The sequence below is a fragment of the Puma concolor genome, chromosome A3, assembly GCF_028749965.1.
Source record: "Puma concolor isolate L17-30 chromosome A3, mPumCon1.1.hap2, whole genome shotgun sequence".
NCBI classification, from domain to species: Eukaryota; Metazoa; Chordata; class Mammalia; order Carnivora; family Felidae; genus Puma; species Puma concolor.
This window is the reverse complement of record NC_141669.1, coordinates 127,190,785-127,210,127: the sequence shown is the minus strand read 5'-3', so window position 1 is coordinate 127,210,127 and position 19,343 is coordinate 127,190,785. Positions and strand designations below refer to the sequence as shown.

General features: G+C 50.0%; 1 protein-coding gene across 3 annotated transcripts in view; it reads right to left on the bottom strand.

Moving 5' to 3' along the window:
- The window catches only part of EYA2 (EYA transcriptional coactivator and phosphatase 2), a 264,061-nt gene that overhangs the window by 165,405 nt on the left and 79,313 nt on the right, over window positions 1–19,343 (bottom strand). For all 3 annotated transcript variants that reach the window (XM_086702381.1, XM_086702383.1, XM_086702382.1), the window contains one exon: window positions 13,764–13,882. In XM_086702381.1, coding sequence (XP_086558507.1) covers window positions 13,764–13,872 — 109 coding nt within the window. In that variant the 5' untranslated portion in view covers window positions 13,873–13,882. Of the gene's footprint in view, window positions 1–13,763; window positions 13,883–19,343 lie in introns of those variants that run through there.

Below are 19,343 nucleotides of genomic sequence, written 5' to 3'. Positions count from 1 at the left end.
AGCTGCTCACCCGAGTGGGAAGAACCTTGGAGAATTGCTTTCTCAACCACAAAAGCTCATTCGAGGCACAACGTTTTAGCGTTTCCTCCTCAAAACCCCTTTCTGGGTGAGTTTCATCTCCGGACACTAACTGAAGGACCACACGTAAAGAGTCTATAACATCTTGAAACATCGGGGTAGAACCCTCCCCCTTACCCAGTGCGCGGATGGGGACACCGAGGCCAAAGGGACACAAAGAACACGCTTGAGCTAGGCCCCATAACTAGACAGCAGCACAAACTGGGACCTGGACCAGGTTTCCTGACTCCCAGGCTGCTGCCATTTCCACTCCTGGATGGAGAACTACCCCGTTCCCTGCCTCAACGGCACAGCCCTGAGAACCCATGAATGACAGATACCAGTTGGCTTTGATTGGCCAACATCCATTTCCCTTCTCCTGATGACGTCATCTTGACGTTCTTCCTCTCCCCCCCACCACCCAGTTTCAGCCCATGGGGTTCAGGTGGGGCTGGCCCCAGCACTTAGGGGAAGCCACACGCTGACGCATCTCCTAGGCTCCATGTAGAGTGTGCAGCAGGAAGACAGAAGGGGCCTGAGCTCCTGATTCAACGGTGCCCCTCGGCACACAGCATCCAGCCATCAGTGGGAGACAATAAGGCAAGAGGTGACGAAAAGGTGACGGAATTCAGCTGAAGAGAGATATTTTCAAGAAGCCAATTTTACACGTGGACAGTCCACTGGGGACCACGTTATGTCATCTCTAACAGGAAAACTCAACGTCCTCACCGTGACGCCCAGGCCAATACTAGATTGCGTGCCTACTGATCGCACCAACCTCCCCACTCACACTCCTCGGTGCGTAGGGCAGTGCCTACGTACTGGGGTACGCGGCTGGAGCGTCCCTGTGCCTCCTGAGACATGCTCTCAGGTCCTCAGAACTCTGAGCCTCTCTCAGCCCTGGACTGGAGGCTCAGAACTTGCAATTCCAACTCTACCACTTGGTATCAACGAGACCTGGGGGAAGCCTGCCCAGAGTCTCTGGACCTCAGTGTTCCCAGCTGTGAAATGGGGGGAAACTGATCTCACAAGGATGCGTGAAGACGAAGACACAAGAGGATGATGCTGATGAGGTCCGTCATTTACCCCGTGCTTGTTACCCGCCAAGCTCTAAGCGTGTTACTCGGATGCGTTATTGTTAATCCTCGGAATCACCCCACGAGGAGTGTTCTATTCATACCCCCGTGTCGCAGGCGAAGATCTGGAGGCACAGACAGTTTAACTAACTCACCCAAGGCCACAGGGGTCATCAGGGGTGGATGTGTGCTCTGAGCTCAGGCGGTCTGGCTCCGGGGTTTTTCTTCGCTACCAGGGCGCTGCAGCCCGCGATGGCTTCGTCACCACACCAGCTACAACCACGCACCTAGGAGGTCACTACTCACCTGCGTGCCCTCTCTTAGACCTCACAATGGTGCTACAAGGTGGGCGAAGTCACCGTCCCCACGGTACAGATGAAGAAACTGGGGAAGGCTAAGGGCCCTACTCAAGCCGTACGGCCCATGGGCACCGGAGCCGGGACTTGAACCCAAGCGCCTTGGGAGCCCCAAGCCTGTTTCCTGAACCGCGTCCCTGGCAGAGTTAAGTTCTGCCGGAGTCCCAAACCCCCAATCAAGGGTGGGCGAGTCCCGAAGTCCGTTCGGAGAGTCCAGCTCGAGCTAAACGGTAAAACCGAATGGACAGTACCAGCCTGGATGGCCCGCGGGAAGAAGGGGTTGGATGAGACTTCTGCTGTAGTTACAGTCGTGAGAACGTGCTGTGTGAGGCGTGTGCACGCGTGCGTGTGTGAGGAAGAGGAGTGCAAAAATATATTTCTCACTGTGTGTCCGGAACAGCTGTGGTCTAATGCCAAGGAAAGCCCCTGGCACCCAGTAGGTGCTCACTCAATGCTCATTTATTTCCCTGGCTGGGGTTCGCTGCCCCGAACAGGACCTCCAGCATCCCGTCCCCGCCCTCCCCCAGGACTAGAGGATGAACAGTCTCATTCCGAAGCAGACACAGTTCTCATTAGCGGTAAAAGCCCATGTTTTGAGTGCGTTTAGTAATACATAAGTTACTGAATTAAACATTTCGAATACGATTTCTTAAATAAGTATGTAAATATTCATAAAAATCGCGTCTTATGGAAACAAACATTCCTATGGGCTCGGATTAACCTGGCGTTCTGTAAATTTGAAGCATCTTTCTGCCCCAACCTCCGTGCCGTGATTTGCATATTTGCTTCGCTCCAGCCTCCTCTGCTCTGAATTGTTGAGTAACCTGCCTTCCCCACGCGGGCAGGTCTCCCTCCCCTGCTTTGCAAACCTACAAGACTCTCCCTTTCCCGCCCCAGCAACCGCCGGGAAGACTGTGCAAGCGAGACACGGGCATTTGGCACAAGAGATCTTCCTGCTGCAGACTGCGTGACTTTTGAGAAACACAGGCTTTTTTTATCTGCCTTTTTTCCCAGGTAGGGATGGTATACACCTCGTCGGGAATCCTGATGGGACGTGACGAGGTGGGGCTCTTATGCTCCTTCCCTTCTTCAGGGGGCCTGGGTGGGACCGGGTCAAGGACGGTGAAGTTCAGTGCCTTGGACGCAGAGGTGGGTCAGGGCCTGGCTGGGAGCAGAGAGCTTCTCTGTCCCTCTGGCATTCTTGCTGTGGTCCAAGGCTGATGTCCTCAGAGGTCACAAGGACCAGGAGGCCTGTGTGCACATATGTATGCACATATCACCTGCATACTGGTAAGTGGGCCTGGCAGGCTGGTCCTGTATGGGATGCCAGCCCCCAGGTGGAAGATGGAGTGAACGTCATCATTCAAGTCACAGGGGACAACTGGGTCCTCGGGGTAGCCCGGGACGTCTTTCGGTGATCTCCTGGCTGCTCGCGTTACCACTTTCTGAATGCCATTGTATTTGACAGCTTTCCCCGATGGCAGTCAGAGAGCGACAGATGCACTGAGGGTGGAGATACGGGAGGCCGGGCCACCGAGCTTTCCATGCAGCCCAGAAACAACCCTGCCCACAGCCCCGCAGTGTCACTGCCTGAAGGCAACGATGCTCTGCACAGCAGCACGACCGTGGTGCCACAGCTTGCCGGAGGGGTAGCGAGGGGGTGGACTGTGGTCACGAGTCCCCGCGTGAGGCCGGAGTGTCACAGAGTCTGGTGGAGGGGCCGACAGGAGTACAAGCAAACTGGCAATCTGGGAGGAGGTCACACTGCGCATGGTGAGCCCAACACAAACACATGGGGCCATCGAGGGGCGCCTGGGGGGCCCAGTCGGTGAAGCGTCCGACTTCAGCTCAGGTCGCGATCTCACGGTTCATGGGTTTGAGCCCCGCGTCGGGCTCTGGGCTGACGGCTCGGAGCCTGGAGCCTGCTTTGGATTCTGTGTACCGCCTTCCCCCCCCCCCCCCCGCCCCACCCCTGCTTGTGCTCTGTCTCTTTCGAAAATGAATAAACATTCAAAAAACAATGAAAAAAAACAACACGGGGCCATCAGCACAAGGGGCAGGTGACCCTCAGACCCCGCACCCAGTGAGTCCCCAGCATCTTCAGGGTGGTGAAAACACCACATTCAGAAGCAGCAGCAGCTTACTCTCCTACTGGTGGGATCTGGAGCCTGGTAGATGGACATGGCCTTCCACTGACCACAGCCTCCTGTTCTCAACCTTGTTAGGGCCACTGAACTTGCCATGACGCATGGGGTTGAGGTCCACGGAGGACTCACTGAGGGAGCCTTACATCCACGTTGCCAGAGGTGAAAGCAGCTGTAATGACCTGACCCGGTGTAGCCCATCTCCAAGCCTCACCATGGGTCCCAGAAGAGGTGGCTGGTACATAAAACGGGACAGCTGGCTCTCAAGTGGGGAGCAACAGACAGCCTCCTCCGTTTCCTTCTGAATTTAAAACTCTAAGCTTCCTCTTCCTCCCCAGCTTCCTATGGCTAGAGGGAGAGGGATTAACTAAACAGATGGCCAAAACCTCTGGAATGAGCTCACTCACTCACTCACTCACTCAACTCATTCATCCATTCACTTATTCCACGGCCCACCATGCACCAGGCGTGTGCTAGGAACTGGGTTCTAACAGTGAGCTGAAGCAGTCAGGAACGTCCTGTTTAGTGGGGAAGATGGATGGCAAATAAGGAATTGCCCAAGTAAGTACTTAATTGCAATTATAACAAGTTGAGAAGGAAGAAAGTGGTTTGTATAGGGCAGTGCGCCTGGACGCTTAACCCCCACGGGACTTGCCTGGGGCTCTTGTGGAAACGCAAACTCCAGGCCGGCAGGGCAAGAAAGCTGCCGGGTGGTGCTGACATGCAGCCCGGGAAACCACACTTCTGACTGGTGAGGGTTTGGGACTACTGGCTAAGCAAGAACTGCAAATTATTAAAAAGTATCCCAGTTCCGGGTTGGTAACCATAAATCTCCACTCGAGAAGTCACAAACTCAAATGCCTACGGGGCCGGGAGATAATGGAAAGAATCAGGACATAAGATCCAATCAAGGCAACCAAAGCTAGGTCTGTGTGTGTGAATGCACACTTCTGTGTGACCAGGATTGTGTGAAGGAACTCGTGCGGAGACATTCACACTCTGTTCATTCATTTTTGTGCATTCATGCACCTACCGTGGGCCAGATCTACAACCCAAATGTCTGTAACATGTCAACTTAATGTTCTTCCCCCCCAAAAGCACATGGGCTTAAAGGGGTCAGACCCAAACACAAATCCTGACGCTGCAGCAGGGTAACTGTGTGACCTTGTGCCTGTCACTGCCTCTCTCTAGGCCTCGGTTTTCACATCCACAAGATGGGGCAATACCTCATAACCCGGCAGGCACCTGCCAAGTGGGAACCGCTCCACGCCAGGAGCTATTCTTAGCTTTCCGTTCTCTGGGGCCCTTGCTTAAGCCACTTGAATCCGGGAGCCCAATTTGAATGTTCACACTTTTTTTTTAAACTCTCACTGGGAGGATTAAAAAGCTAATGATTCTGCAAGCAGCAGCCACTATTATGTTGCCTAATTGGACCCCAGGGGCCACTTCTAAGTGATCCCCATAAGATGAGACAATTCCTGGTGCAAGATGTCTTGAGACAGGTCTTTGCTACAAAAGGTACAAGTCTCCACACTGAATCAGCTCATCTCCCTTGGGTGGGTGGTTTAAGGTGCTCTCAGGCCAGGGACAACCACAGCGGGACAGAGCACAGTATCAGCAGTCCGGAAGTGCTCACCCCAAATTTGACTCTCACTGAGTGGCTATGTGACAGCGAACAAGTCATTTGTCCCTCATAGGGGTGTTCCTGAGGACTGAAAGAAACAAGGCCCGTAAATCCCAGAGTGCGAGGGTTTTAGGGGAGATGTGAACACACGCTCTTCTGTGTAAATCATCACCAACTTATTTTAATGCGTATGAGAATCACAGCAAGACCGGCAAAGGCATAACTTTCCATTTCTGGAGCTGTGTGACATCATCTTCTTAAAATGAATATACGGAAAGGGAGCAGTTTTAAAGAAAAATCAGTAAGCAAGCGACAAGAGAGGTGTTACCAACATACAGCAGAGAATGGCTGGAGAATGTGTGAAGTCCAGGAGACACGGCCAGGGGTGAGAGCTCTTTATCTAGGGAAGGCATTTGAGAATTAATAATAGTCGGTGCCCTTCTTCATAAGGAGAGGGTTGGCAATTTCCTTCCCAATACACCAGCGTCCCCAGAGTGTGATTTCTGTTCCATGCAGGTAGAGGTCATTCGGGGTGCTAAGGCCCCCAGGAAGCCAGCTGGGAAAGGCAGAAGGGTGGGAGAGGCACAGCGGATCCACCTCTCGCCAGGTGAGGACTCTGGCAAAGGTCTGGGCAGCTCAACCTGGCTGGGGGGAGGAGATGAATCGAAATCTGCCAGCTCCAGGCAGGAACTCGTGAGATGGGAACTTGAAATCAGACCCTATTGTGCCCAGGACAGAAGAGATGCAGGAGGTCTGAGAGCGGACAGCCCAGCTTGTCCCCTGGGCGCGGTCTCACCTCTCAGAGGAAACAACGAGAATACAGCCTTGGCTTCTGCAAAATGTATCTGCATTTTAAATGAAAAAGTTTTCTCTATTAGCTTTGCTTTCTTAGTTCCGCAACATTTTTTCCTCTCCTTCCAGAAGACAGGATACAATTCAAATCCAATTTTCCCTTGAATAGCAGTGAATGATGGCTAATATTTCTCAAGTGTTTCCTATAAGCCAGGCACTGTGCTAAGGACTGCATGAGTCTTCCCTCTATCAGTGTCCATAACAACTCAAAGAGGAAGTTATTATCTGTATTTTACAGATACAGAAATAAGGAGATTTTACTAAGGATTCAAAGCTAATCATCAGCCTAAAGTTATTTGTGATTCCTCAAGACCATCCTGTGTTCATCCACCCATCCATCCATCCATCCATCCATCTATTCATCCATCCATCCACATATCCATCCATCCATCCATCCACCCATCCACATATCCACCCATCCATCCATCCATCTAGCCATCTATCCATCCACACATCTATCCACCCACTGATCCATCCATCCACCCATCCATCCATCTACCCATCCATTCACCCACCCATCTATCCATCCACACATCCATCCATCCATCCATCCATCCACACATCCATCCATCCATCCACACATCTATCCATCCACACATCCATTCATCCACCTATCCATCCATCCACATATCCATCCATCCATCCATCCATCTATTGATCCATCCACCCATCCACACATCCACCCATCCATCCATCCATCTAGCCATCTATCCATCCACACATCCACACATCTATCCATCCACCCATCCATCCATCCACACATCCATCCACACATCTATCCATCCATCCATCCATCCACACATCCATCCACACATCTATCCATCCATCCATCTATCCATCCACACATCTATCCATCCATCCATCCATCCATCCACACATCTATCCATCCACCCATCCATCCATCCACACATCTATCCATCCACACATCCATCCATCCACCTATCCATCCATCCATCTACCCATCCATTCATCCACACATCTATCCATCCACCTATCCATCCATTCATCCATCCATCCATCCATCCATCCATCCATCCATCCATCCATTCACCCATCCACCCATCCATCTAGCCATCTATCCATCCACACATCTACCCATCCACCGATCCATCCATCCACCCATCCACTCATCCATCCATCCACACATCTGTCCATCCATCCATCCACCCATCCATCCATCCACCTATCCTTCCATCCACCCATCCATCCATCCATTCATCCATCCATCCATCCATCCACACATCCATCCATCCACCTATCCATCCATCCATCCACACATCTATCCATCCACACATCCATCCATCCACCTATCCATCCATCCATTCACCCATCCATCCTCTACCTACCCACACATCCATCCTCTACCCAACCACCCATCTTCCATCCACTCATCCATCATCCATCCATCCATCCTCTACCTTTCCACCCATTAATCTATCCACCTATCCACCCATAAATAATTTTTAAGGATCTACCATGAGTCATAGACTAAGCTCTTTGCTAATTAGGAACAATAACTTAAATATGTACATTGGAATAAAAAACTGTCCTTATCCTGGAGGAATTTGCCATCTAAAACAACTGTTCTCAACCCTGGGTGCACAACAAACTCGTCTGGAGAGCTTTAGAAAAATCCCATTGCTTGGGTCACACTACTGACCAATTAAATCAGATTTTCTGGGGGTGGGATCTGGACATGAGCCTTAGACATTTTTTTTTTTAAAACCTTCCAGGAGATTCCGGCGTGCAACCAGGTTCAAAACCAGTGCAGAAATCTGGTTCTCAAAGTGTGGTCCCTGGGCCAGCAGCGTCAGTATTATCTGGAACTTGTTAGAAACACAAATTCTTGGGCCCCAGGCCCAACCAGCAAAGCCAGCAGTGGGGCCCTTCAATCTGTGTGCCAACAAAACTTGCAAGGTGACTTTGATGAAAAAGAATTTGAGAACCACGGAGCTAGCACCTCGCTACTCCGAGTGGCTGGTTGACCAGAAGCATCAGCATCACCTGGGAGCTTGTCAGAAATGCAGACCCTTAGGCCCGATCAGAATCTGCAAGTTAACAAAGTTCCCAGGTGAGTGTATGCACATTAAAGAGCGAGAGACACAGAGCTAACCTCTACCGAGTGTTTTCTAAGCACCGAGCACTCTGCAAAAGGCTTTAACATAATCGCGCTAAAGCTTTTCTAACCCCTGGCCTGCATACAGGTCACCTCTGTCACATTCTTGCTTTATTTCCTCATAGAAATTACCACCATCTGAAGTCCCATATTTGTGTAAAAATACCTGTCTCTCCCATTAGAACATGAACTCTGGGAAGGGGTCTGTCTCCTTCACCATTATATTCCCATCACCTGCACCAGGCGCTGGCTCACGGCAGGCATTCTGGAACAATTTAACGAACAAACGCGTGCAGCAAACATATCTTCATCACCCAGGTGAGGAGACAGGCTCAGGGAGAACAGGAATTTGGTGACATTCACCCAGGGAGCAAGTGGCAGACCTGGAAGACACATATGGCCCGGCTGAGCCCAAACCCTGTAGGATATGACGTGCAGGGACCGTGGGGAGATGCAAAAAGGGTCCCTGGAACACAGTGACCCGCAAAGTCCCTGAAGGCAGGCTGCGGGTGGGTCCGGTTCTCTCCCGGGTCGCCAGGGCCTCACGCACAGCAGGTGCATCAAACAAGCTGATGGCCACCAGCATCTTCTCTAGAGCAAGAGGGCACGTGTTCAAATAACAGCCTGCATGACGACAGCCCGGCAGCATTGATTGCAAGAGCAAAAAATGACAAATAACCTCATGTTCACGGACCGGGGATGGCTTAATGAACTGGGTCATTCTTCAGTGTATTAGTCAGTGAAGCTAAAAAGAGGTAAATCATGTCTTAACGCGCCTTGAGTGAACAGAGCAAGTTAGAGCAAATCCGTATTACACGCTAGCTTTTGTGTTCCAGAAGTTTTTCCAGCGACACTGTTAATTCCTACAGTAAAGGTACCTTTGTAAATATATATACATAAACATACACGCCTAAGTCGCATAAATACAATCGGTACAAATGCGAGGGCTTACAAAAAGGTCTCAGCCTGCGCACAAAACGCGGTAACAGTGGTTGGTTCTGGGGAAGGGAGGGGACACTGAGCACAGGGAGATGTGGTCTGATGTTTCGGGTCTTTACAAGGATCGTGTGTTTATGTGGTAGCTGGGGAGTTGGAACTGACGTGTCACGGAAAAACAGAGGAAAAGGAAGGGCTTTAGGCAAGGGGTACGGGGCGTGGGGCCTACAGAGGGGAGCGCCCATTCAGCCGTCCCACCGTCGTGGGGAGTGCTTCACCTTCTGTCCTCACTCGCTGGGCCAGGATTTCTGAAGCACCTGCTAAGTGTCGGTGTCCCACGTGCTCTCAGCAGGGGGAGAAACCCAGACAACGAGGGTGGGCAAGGCCTGCCTTCCGAGAACTGACATTCTAGCTGGGAGCCTGACGAACAGCGAGAGAACACACGTGCGCCTTCGGCAGAGGGTGGGATGCTGGAGACGGGCAGCAGGGCCCAAAACGGGGGTGGGTGGGTGTTCTGTCGGCTCTCCCCTCAAATGCGGCCCAGAATCTGAGCGCTTCTGCCTGCCCCGATCCAAGGCACTGGCACCTCTCACCTGCGCTATTGTAACACCTTCTTGGCTGGTCTCTGGGTTCCCATCCGGTCCTGACCCCCTGTTGTTCTCACGTCAGCGTTCTCCTGACCCCCAGTCGGGGGGGGGGGGGCAGGGCTCCTGTCAATATGCGGGTCACAGAGCCCAGCCCCTGCTCCAAACCCTCTCATTGCTCCCGGCTCACTCAGGGTAGAAGCCACAATCCTGTCAGTGGCTCTCAAAGTCAGGGGAGGTCTGAGCTGGCCATCTTTCTGACCTCGTCTCCCCCACGGCGCCTTGATCCCTGGGCTCCAGCTGCGCTAGCCTCCTTATTGCCCCTCCGGTGCTCTGGGAACCCTGCTGCCCCAGAGCCTTTGCACTTGCTGTTTCCCCTTCCTTCCACGTGGACACGAACGCCTTCCCTCATCTCCTGAAGGTCTTTACTCAGGTGTCACCTTCCCAGGGACGTCCTTACATCCCTGCATTCCTTATCCTCCTTTCCTGCTTCTCCTCCCCGCCCCCGCCCCACAGCGCATATCACTGTCCAACATGCTATGTACTTTGCTTATTTACTGTTTTATCGGCCTCTTGCCTGCCAGACCCCTGGCATAGGCTCCGGGAGGGGAGAGGCTTTTGTGTGCTGACTTTCTAGTGCTTAAAACAACACCGGCCTGAACAAACACCTGCCGAACGAGGGACTAAACAGTTACATGTGATAGGAAAGACCTCTGTGATGAGAAATGATGGCTGAGAAGATGGTCCTAGAGACAGGGGGAGACCAGCCCGAGGGAACAGCATGTGCAAAGACCCCGAGGGCAGAATCACGCTCCTGAGTTACAGAAAAAGAAACAAGGTCAGGGCTCTGTCCAAGGACTCGGTTCCCTGAGCAAAGGGGACGGGGAGGAGGTGACTTTGAGAGGCTGGCAGGGACAGACAAGGTGATCCTGGTGGCCAAGGGTAAGGAAATTAGACCTTATTCTATGCTTTCTAAGAAACACTAAGTCCTCTCCATGTTTTAACTATTTCATCTTCGGATCACCTCGGGGAGGTCGGTGGAATAATTACCCCCCTTTAACAGATGAGGCAAATAATCTCCAAGGGGCTGAGTGACGAGACCAGGGACCCACAGATGGCTAGAGGCAGAGCCATGGAGGCGGTGGGAGCCACTGGGGGATTTCTCGGCTCCACATTCGCTCCAGAGGCCCCCTGAACGTAGGCCCCATGGCTCATGCCCCCGGGGTCCTCTCTGGATCTGGGTCCCTGCAGTCACTCGGTAATGCCTCTGTCACCGAAAGAAGGGCCCAGGGGGCCGAATCTGGCACTTGAGGCCACAACTAGGGTGGAATCTTCCCTCCGGAGCCGGGGGGCTCACCGCCCATCTCAAGAGAAGGAAAGGGGTGTGTGTGTGTGTGTGTGTGAGTGTGTGTGTGTGTGTGTGTGTGTGTGTGTGTGTGTGTGTGAGTAAGCTGCCCCTGCCGGCCCCTGCCTGCTCTGAATTTGGGAGCAACCTCCCCCCACCCCAACACTCAGCCCCAAAGCCTTCGCCTCAGCAGCCAGCCTGCTCGATCCAGGGCAGGGCAGAGGGTGCAGACAGCTCCCCGTCACAAAAGAAGGAGAGAGATGGGGTGTCTGCGGGTGCTATCGCTGTGCAGGGACGATTATCGGAGGCACGAGGACTCTTCAGGGTTTGGCAGAAAGGGATTCTGAAGTTTCCAAGCGGAGACCCCGGAGCCAGAGTGCCTGAGTCTGATTCCTGGCCCTACCACTAGCTGTGCGTCTCTGGGTTGCTTACTGTATATTTAACCCCCTGTGCCTCAACTTCCACATCTGTAAGATGGGCTTGTAGCCTAATAGGGGTGTCATAATTCAGTGAGAAACAGTATAGTGCACCGAGAAGAAGAACAGGCTTTGGAGTCAGACGACCTAGGCTCAAATTTTGGCTGTCGCTGAACCGCGTCAGCTCAATCACGCCACTCGACTCCTCTGTGCCTCAGTTTCCTCATCTGTAACACAAGGTTAATCACGCTACCCCCTTCCTGGGGTTGTGGGGATTCAGTGAGTGAGTACATTCACGTCTAGCACACAGCAAGTGCCGAGTATTTGCTCTGCTGGTGACAGGGGAGGAGGAGGAGGGTTAATCTGCCGTTACGCTGCGTTCCACAGGGCCTGGCGCAAAGTATGTGCCTCGCAAAAATTAGGGACAGAAGGGAGTGGCAGGGATCCATCTGAGGGACAGTGGGCCCAGCACGTCTGAAGTGCTCAGCATCTCAAGGGCAACTAGAAACCCAGGGTTTCAAAAAATATTTTCAGTGTTTATTTATTTTTGAGAGACAGAGACAGAGTGTGAGTGGGGGAGGGGCAGAGAGAGAGGGAGACACAGAATCGGAAGGAGGCTCCAGGCTCCGAGCCATCAGCCCAGAGCCCGATGTGGGGCTCGGGCTCACGAACTGTAATATCACGACCTGAGCCGAAGTCGGACGCTTAACCGACTGAGCCCCCCCAGGCGCCCCTAGGAATCCAGATTTTTATGTGAACTCTCCTGATTCGTTCAAGTTCACTTTTATTTAAAGGACGTTGTACACCAAACAAAGACATACCTGAAGACCAGACTTGTCGCGAGCTGCCAGTTTGCAGCCGTGGTTTTACAGTCACCGTGGTTATTTGATTCAGAGGAGAATGACCATGGGATAGCAAGTTCAGCCATGGTACCACGCGCCCACGGTGTGCCAGGAAGCAGTAAGCAGGCTAGGAAGTGGGTCGTGATTATGCCCCCATTTGACAGGTAAGAAAACGGAGGCTCAGAAAGGTTAAACAATTTGCCCGAGGCCACCGGTCTGGGGAGCAGTGGGGCTGGGATTCAGCCTTGGATCTTCCTCCCCCGGCAGCCTCCTCCTCCTCCTCCTAGCTTGCCTGGCTCTGAAATGAGGTCCTGGGTCGAACAGTGCCTCTACTCAGAAGAGAATGACTGTCTTCGAACAGGGCTTAATAAATTGTCTCAAACTCTCAAAGAGCACAGTTTACACGGACACTCCAAAGGGCCACGAAGAATGAGGGCGTGTTCTCTAGCATGTGGTTTGGTGGGGGAGCCCAGACCCTCTTGGTGGTACCTTTAGTTGACTTTTCCCAGCTTTGTTACCAGCATGCGAGGGAAATGTCATTGCTCCGGTGATGGTAATCATTATTCGTGGAAGCCTGGCGTTGCTTAAAAGCAAATTCCTTGCGATGCTGTATTTGACTAGACACAAGGCTCTGGTTTCCCACGACAGGATGCAGGATCGATGCCCCCTGAGCTGGCATCATACACAGACAGCGAAGGAGAGTCAGCCCGGGGTCCCGGGACACCGGCGGCAAATCCGAAAGCGGGCCCGACTAAAGGGTTAAGCCCAATGGTTACACATAATAGCGTAATGCCTTTTGCTAACTCCCAGCTCTCCCAGGAAGGCTGACAGATCCCAAACAGAGCAAACAATAGCTGGAATTGTTCTAGCGAAAACTAGTTCGGCTGCACCATTTGCCAATAATTTTTTAAACAGCTTAACTCTCCTCTGCTTCCTTGACTCCAACCCAACCTGAAAGCCAAAGGCAGACGAGTTCTGGTCCCAGCGTCAAACCTTCGTAAACAAGACGCCTGCCCGGATGCAGGATGGCTGGGGGGCAGGGAGGGACAGCGCTGAGGGACAGACTCCTGAGCTGGAGCCCGGACCCCGCAGGACCCACCCAGGGCCGGGGCCTGTAACACACCCGAAACTGACTATCAGCCGCGGTGGAAGTGTCAGCGTTTCTCGGGACAGGAAGTTCGGAACACGAACCAGCACGCTCACACCTCTACCGACTAGATGGGAACTGTCAGCAGGGCATGCCAAAGTTTCTTTTGGTCCAGAGGCAACAATCCCGATGGCGGGAGGAGAAACTGTCATCATGACGGTATTTTCGAAAGGATGCGTGTCTGAGGCTGCCAGTCCCTTACTAACTTCCGCGGTGGGGCAGGGGGGACCAACACAGGTCCCACCGAAACTCACGCCAGGAGGCCTACCTTCTATGTCACTCAGAGTCCAGACATCGGCGTCGGTGCGGCTAAGCTTCAGTTTACCCGGACAATCGCTGTTTACAGTGAGGCTGGGTGAGATCACCAGATCTAGCATTTCCTTGTACCTGAAAGAAAACAAAGGGAAATATAATTTATTCATTAATTATGCATGCTTACTAATGATTCCTATTTCTTTCCCTAAGAGTATAAATATTAAAGCTGATTACCTAAACCCAGCCGTCTTATAAATTCTACATAATAAAAATTCACTAAACTTTTCATCAAAGGGAAATAAGGAATTAAAATGAAGTGCTTGCTCCCCTCCGGAGAATACACCCACTTGATTAAAACTTTCCCCTCCTTCATACTGTATTTTGCCATTAGAAAAATTACATCCTGGTCTCTTTTAAATGTCATCTGAATGAGCTGAAACGAGCTAGGGAGCCTTCCCAGCAGAGGAAGGGAGACACGGGCGGAGAGAGAACGTTTGGGTTTGGATTCCCAAAAGCAGAGGCTTGGGGAGAGGAGGAGACTGCAGTTTCGAGACAAAAACGGACACGGTGCTACTTGGACTGGTGGAGAGAGGCGCGGAAGGCATCCGTGATACTCACCAAGTCCCTCCTGGCAGGCCAAACTCCACAGCCCATCATGCTGGTCCCCAAGAAAGGAAACACCAGCTCCCGAATTACTCACGACTTTGATAAAATGTTACGGGGGGGGGGGGGGCAGGGAAAGCGTGGGACAAATCTCCTGGGTCTTTCGCGTTTTTTAATCGAAAACCGGTCAGTACTTGCACTGTATCCCTTCTTATGCCTCCTCGGCTCCTACCCACTGTGGTTAGGAAGTGAGGTTTCTTGTTCGTGTGTGCACAATCCCGTACCTGGCTGTTTTCACAGAGCTCAACGGCAGCCAATAGTATTTAGCACTGATTCAAGCTGTCCTCAGAGAGAGGCTGAGTTTGTTGATAGCACATCAGTATCGCGAGGTCATTGTCGGGGAGGATCTGCTATCATCACTTTAACGGAACACAACATACTGACTGGTCGCAAAGTGGCTATAAACTCAGATTCCGTCGTGGAAAGGTCACGGGTTCCGATTTCAGTTTCGCTCTTCACCGCCTTTAGAAAGTTACCAAACTGCTCTAAGTCAAAAGCTTTCTCGTCTGGACAAGGGGATTCTCAAAGTACCTCCCCGAAGAGGTCACGGTGAGTATGAAAAGCGATGGTCCCCGTAAGGAAAGGCCTTAGTAGGCAGTAATCTAAATGTCCATTCAGTCCCAGAGGAGGAGTGATGATGCAGGTAGCGTGTGGTCCGACAGTAGAATGTGATACAGCGGTGAAAAAGACTTAACGCACGACTCCACACAGCGCGACGGACAGAACGACGAAGTACTGAGCAAAGAGGCAGAAGGGTACCCAAAATATGGTATTTCTACGAAGTGCAAAATATACAAATCAATACTAGCGGCGTCTGGGGGGCTCAGTCGGTTGAGCGTCCAACTTCGGCTCAGGTCGTGATCTCACGGTCCGTGAGTTCGAGCCCTGCGTCAGGCTCGGTGCTGACAGCTCAGAGCCCGGAGCCTGCTTTGGATTCTGTGTCTCCCCCCCTCTCTCTCTGCTTCTCCCCCGATCATGTTCTCTCTCTCTCAAAAATAAATAAACATTAAAAAAATTAAAAAAAAATACAAATCAATACTATATGCCGTTTAGGGATACACACACATGCAATACACAGATAACAGTACGTATGGGATGAAAAACATTTCAGAGAATGAGTAACTCGGGGGATGGCAGGGGGATGCCATTTGGGACGTGGTACCCCGAGGGCCTCCAGTGAGTTCGTAACATTTTGGTTCAGGGCTCGACACAAATTATGGCCCTTCCAAATCCAGCCCATCTTTTCCTGTGGCCCAGGGGCTAAGAATGGCTTTCACATTTTTAAACGGTTTGAAAACCAATCAAAAGCAGGATAACATTTCATGACCTGTGAAGATTACAGTGTCCGTAAGTAAAGTCTTCTTGGAACCCAGCCCTGCGCGTTGGTTGACTGTACTGTCCAAAGCTATGTTCACGCCGCACCTTCTGAGGACGGCAGGTGTGACAGAGACACGCAAAGCTGAAAATATTTAAGAACCGGCAGGAAAAGCTGGCCAACCCCGATTTTAGTTTGTAAGCAGGGGGTTTGGACGTACCACTGCTATGTGGCTATTATACATCCTCGCGTGCCCGAAACACTTAATAATTATAAAAAAAGAACAAAGCAGCCACTTATCCCAGGACGTGCACATAGGAAGTACTTTATATACACTTTTTAATCTGACGAGAGGATTCCACACAAATAAGCTTCTAGCGTTTGTATCTTTATGTTCGCTGATAAACATCTGCCTGACGGGGAAAGAAGCCGCACTGTGACTTCTGGCCTCAGTCACAGGGCTTGTTTATTTTATTGAGTGCTCCTGTCGTCCTCAGGAGCTCAGAGCAGGAGTGTGCTTGGGAGTTCTAACTCTGGGGCAGAGTACTGCCAGGAAAGTTTTTGGCACGTTCACCTTGGACTTTTGCCTCACGTGGTCAAGCCAACATGGAAATCACCTTTATTTCCCCCACAGCACCTGACACGGGATCGTGTTCATTCTGTCATCCTAGTAACATCTGCAGAAGGACGGGAGGGGGAAGAAAGATGGAAGGGACTTGGAAGGAGAGAGACCGGGGTGGGGGGGAACATCTATAATTGAGTGATTAGTTTCTTCGAACAGATTTTTATTTCATTATTTTATTCTATAAGTTTATTTGTTTATTTAGAGACAGGGACAGCGTGAGTGGGGAGGGGCAGAGAGAGAGGGAGAAGAGAGAGAATCCAGGCAGGCTCTGCACTGTCAGCACTGAGCCTGACGTGGGGTTCCAATTCACGCAACTGTGAGATCGTGACCTGAGCCGAAACCGAGAGTAGGACGCTCAACCGACTGAGCCACCTGGGCGGCCCCTTCAAACAAGATTTTTAAAAATTTCCCATTTAGTCTCATTTTTCCACCCCACCCGAGACAATGACTCTAATGAATTAAATATGTAAATATGTCTCCTTATAAATGATGCTCTATGGGGCACCTGGGTGGCTCAGTCAGTTAAGTGTCCAACTTCATCTCCAGTCGTGATCTCGCAGTTCATGGGTTCGAGCCCCGGGTCGGGCTCTGTGCTGACAGCTCGGAGCCCGGAGCCTGCTTCGGATTCCGTGTCTCCCTCTCTCTCTGCGCCTCCCCCGCTCACGCTCTGTCTCTCTGTCTCTCAAAAATGAATAAACATTAAAACATTTCTTATCAATGACACCGTATTGTTTTATGTGTGAACTGGGTTTTAATTTACATGGATAGTGCTATGCATGAGATCTCTTCTTGTTTATTGGGCTTTTTCTCTCCAGTCTGCACGGTGATTTTATAATGGGTACCCACTGCTGAATAGTTATCAAGCATAATTATAGTTAGAATTCCATACTGTGTATTCACTCTACTGTATTTACGAATTGCCCTAGTGATAAACGTCCAGGAGCGTTCGTCTCTCAGCTACCTAGAAATAATGCTGCAATGAACATCTTCGTTAAAAAAATATATATATATACCTAGGGACGCCTGGCTGGCTCAGTCAGAGGAGCACGTGGCCCTTGATCCTGGGGTTGTGAATTTGAGCCCCACGTTGGGTGTAGAGATTACTGAAATAAATAAAAATTTAAAAATATGTATCTAAAACATGTATCTCTATATGTGTTTACACACACACATTCTTAAAACATATATATGTGTGTGTGTGTATATATATATATATATTTAAGGATGATATCTGTCGTTGGGTGTACTGGTCCTCATAATTTCTGTGCTAATCTAGATTCCCACCAGAAGTGCATCAGTGTTCTAGTTTCATAAATTCTTGCTAACACGGAGCATTGTCCAACTTCCTACTTTTTGTCAAACTAATGGGTGGAAAGTGATAGCACAGTTGTTTGAATTCGTATTTCTACGATTACTAGTGCATTTGAGCACAGAGTTACGTAACTGTGGGACACGTGAGTTTCTGGGAACTGTCTATTCATATGTTTTATCCTTGCTCACTTTTCTATTGGGTTTTCTTTTCTTTTCTTTTCTTTCCTTTCCTTTTTTTTTTTTTTAAGTTTATTTATTTATTTTGAGAGAGAGACAGAGCCTGAGCAGGAGAGAGGACAGAGAGAGAGAATCCCAAGCAGGCTCCACACTGCCAGTGCAGAGCCCGATGCAGGGCTTGACCCCACAAACTGTAAGATCATGACCTGAGCTGAGATCAAGAGTCGGATGCTAAACCAAATGAGCCACCCAGGTGCCCCTACTGGGTTTTCTTTTTATCTTTTCTTGATGATTTACTGGAGTGCCTTGTAGAGTCTATGTATTCGTTTATTGCTAGTGTTAGATGCTGTAAATTTCTTTTCTTACCCTTTCATTTGTCTGTTTTCTTTATTTACGGTGTCTTGCAGAACAAAAACTTTATATATTTGCCCAATAATTTATTTTTAGGTGTGAAAATTATTTCCGTAACTCTAGGATATTAAAATGTGTCTACGTTTTAATTTGTCTGCATTTCTATTTTCACTTAGAATTTTAAAAGATGCTTCAATCTTTAATTCATCTGGAATCCTCCTTTCAATATGGTTTAGTCATCCAATCTTAAGTCATCTTAAGTCATCCAATAATCCTTTATGGGATCAAAGTGTTTCACCTCTAGTATCATTGGCTGGCAGAAGAAAAGTAACTTTTCTTTTGGTGAAGGTCTTACCTTCCAGGGTTTCCACAATTTTTCACGTGCAATGTTTAGCACTTAATAAAAATTATCAGCCACGCAAGGAGACAAGACAAAATGATCAGGAACCAAGACAAAAAACAAACCCACAATAAGATTCAGATATTGGAGCTGTCAAACTTGGGACTCCCTGACCACCTCGATAATATGATCAAGAAAAAAGGTTTAAATGGAGAATGCTACTTTAGATCGAGTATTTTTATTTAAAAAAAAAAAATTTTTTTTTCAACGTTTATTTATTTTTGGGACAGAGAGAGACAGAGCATGAACGGGGGAGGGGCAGAGAGAGAGGGAGACACAGAATCGGAACCAGGCTCCAGGCTCTGAGCCATCAGCCCAGAGCCTGACGCGGGGCTCGAACTCCTGGACCGCGAGATCGTGACCTGGCTTTAGTTGGACGCCCAACCGACTGCGCCACCCAGGCGCCCCAGATTGAGTATTTTTAAAAATCCAAACGAAAATTTGAAAACCAAAAAGTACAGTAATTGAAATGCAGAGCTCAATACAGCAATTGAACAACAGATTTGATGTAGCAAAAGAAAAGATTAATGGACTGGAAGATAAGTCAGTACATAAATCTCAGAAAGAGGGCCGGAAAGGAAAATAGATATAAAAGAAACATGGGACGTGGAGAAAAGGTCTAACATACATGTAATAGGGGCCACAGAACGATAGAAGAGAGAGAACAAATCAGAAACAGTATTTAACAAGAAACTGACAGAAAACCTTTCAAGACTGATAAAGACATCAAGCCAATGCCATCAAGAAGTTC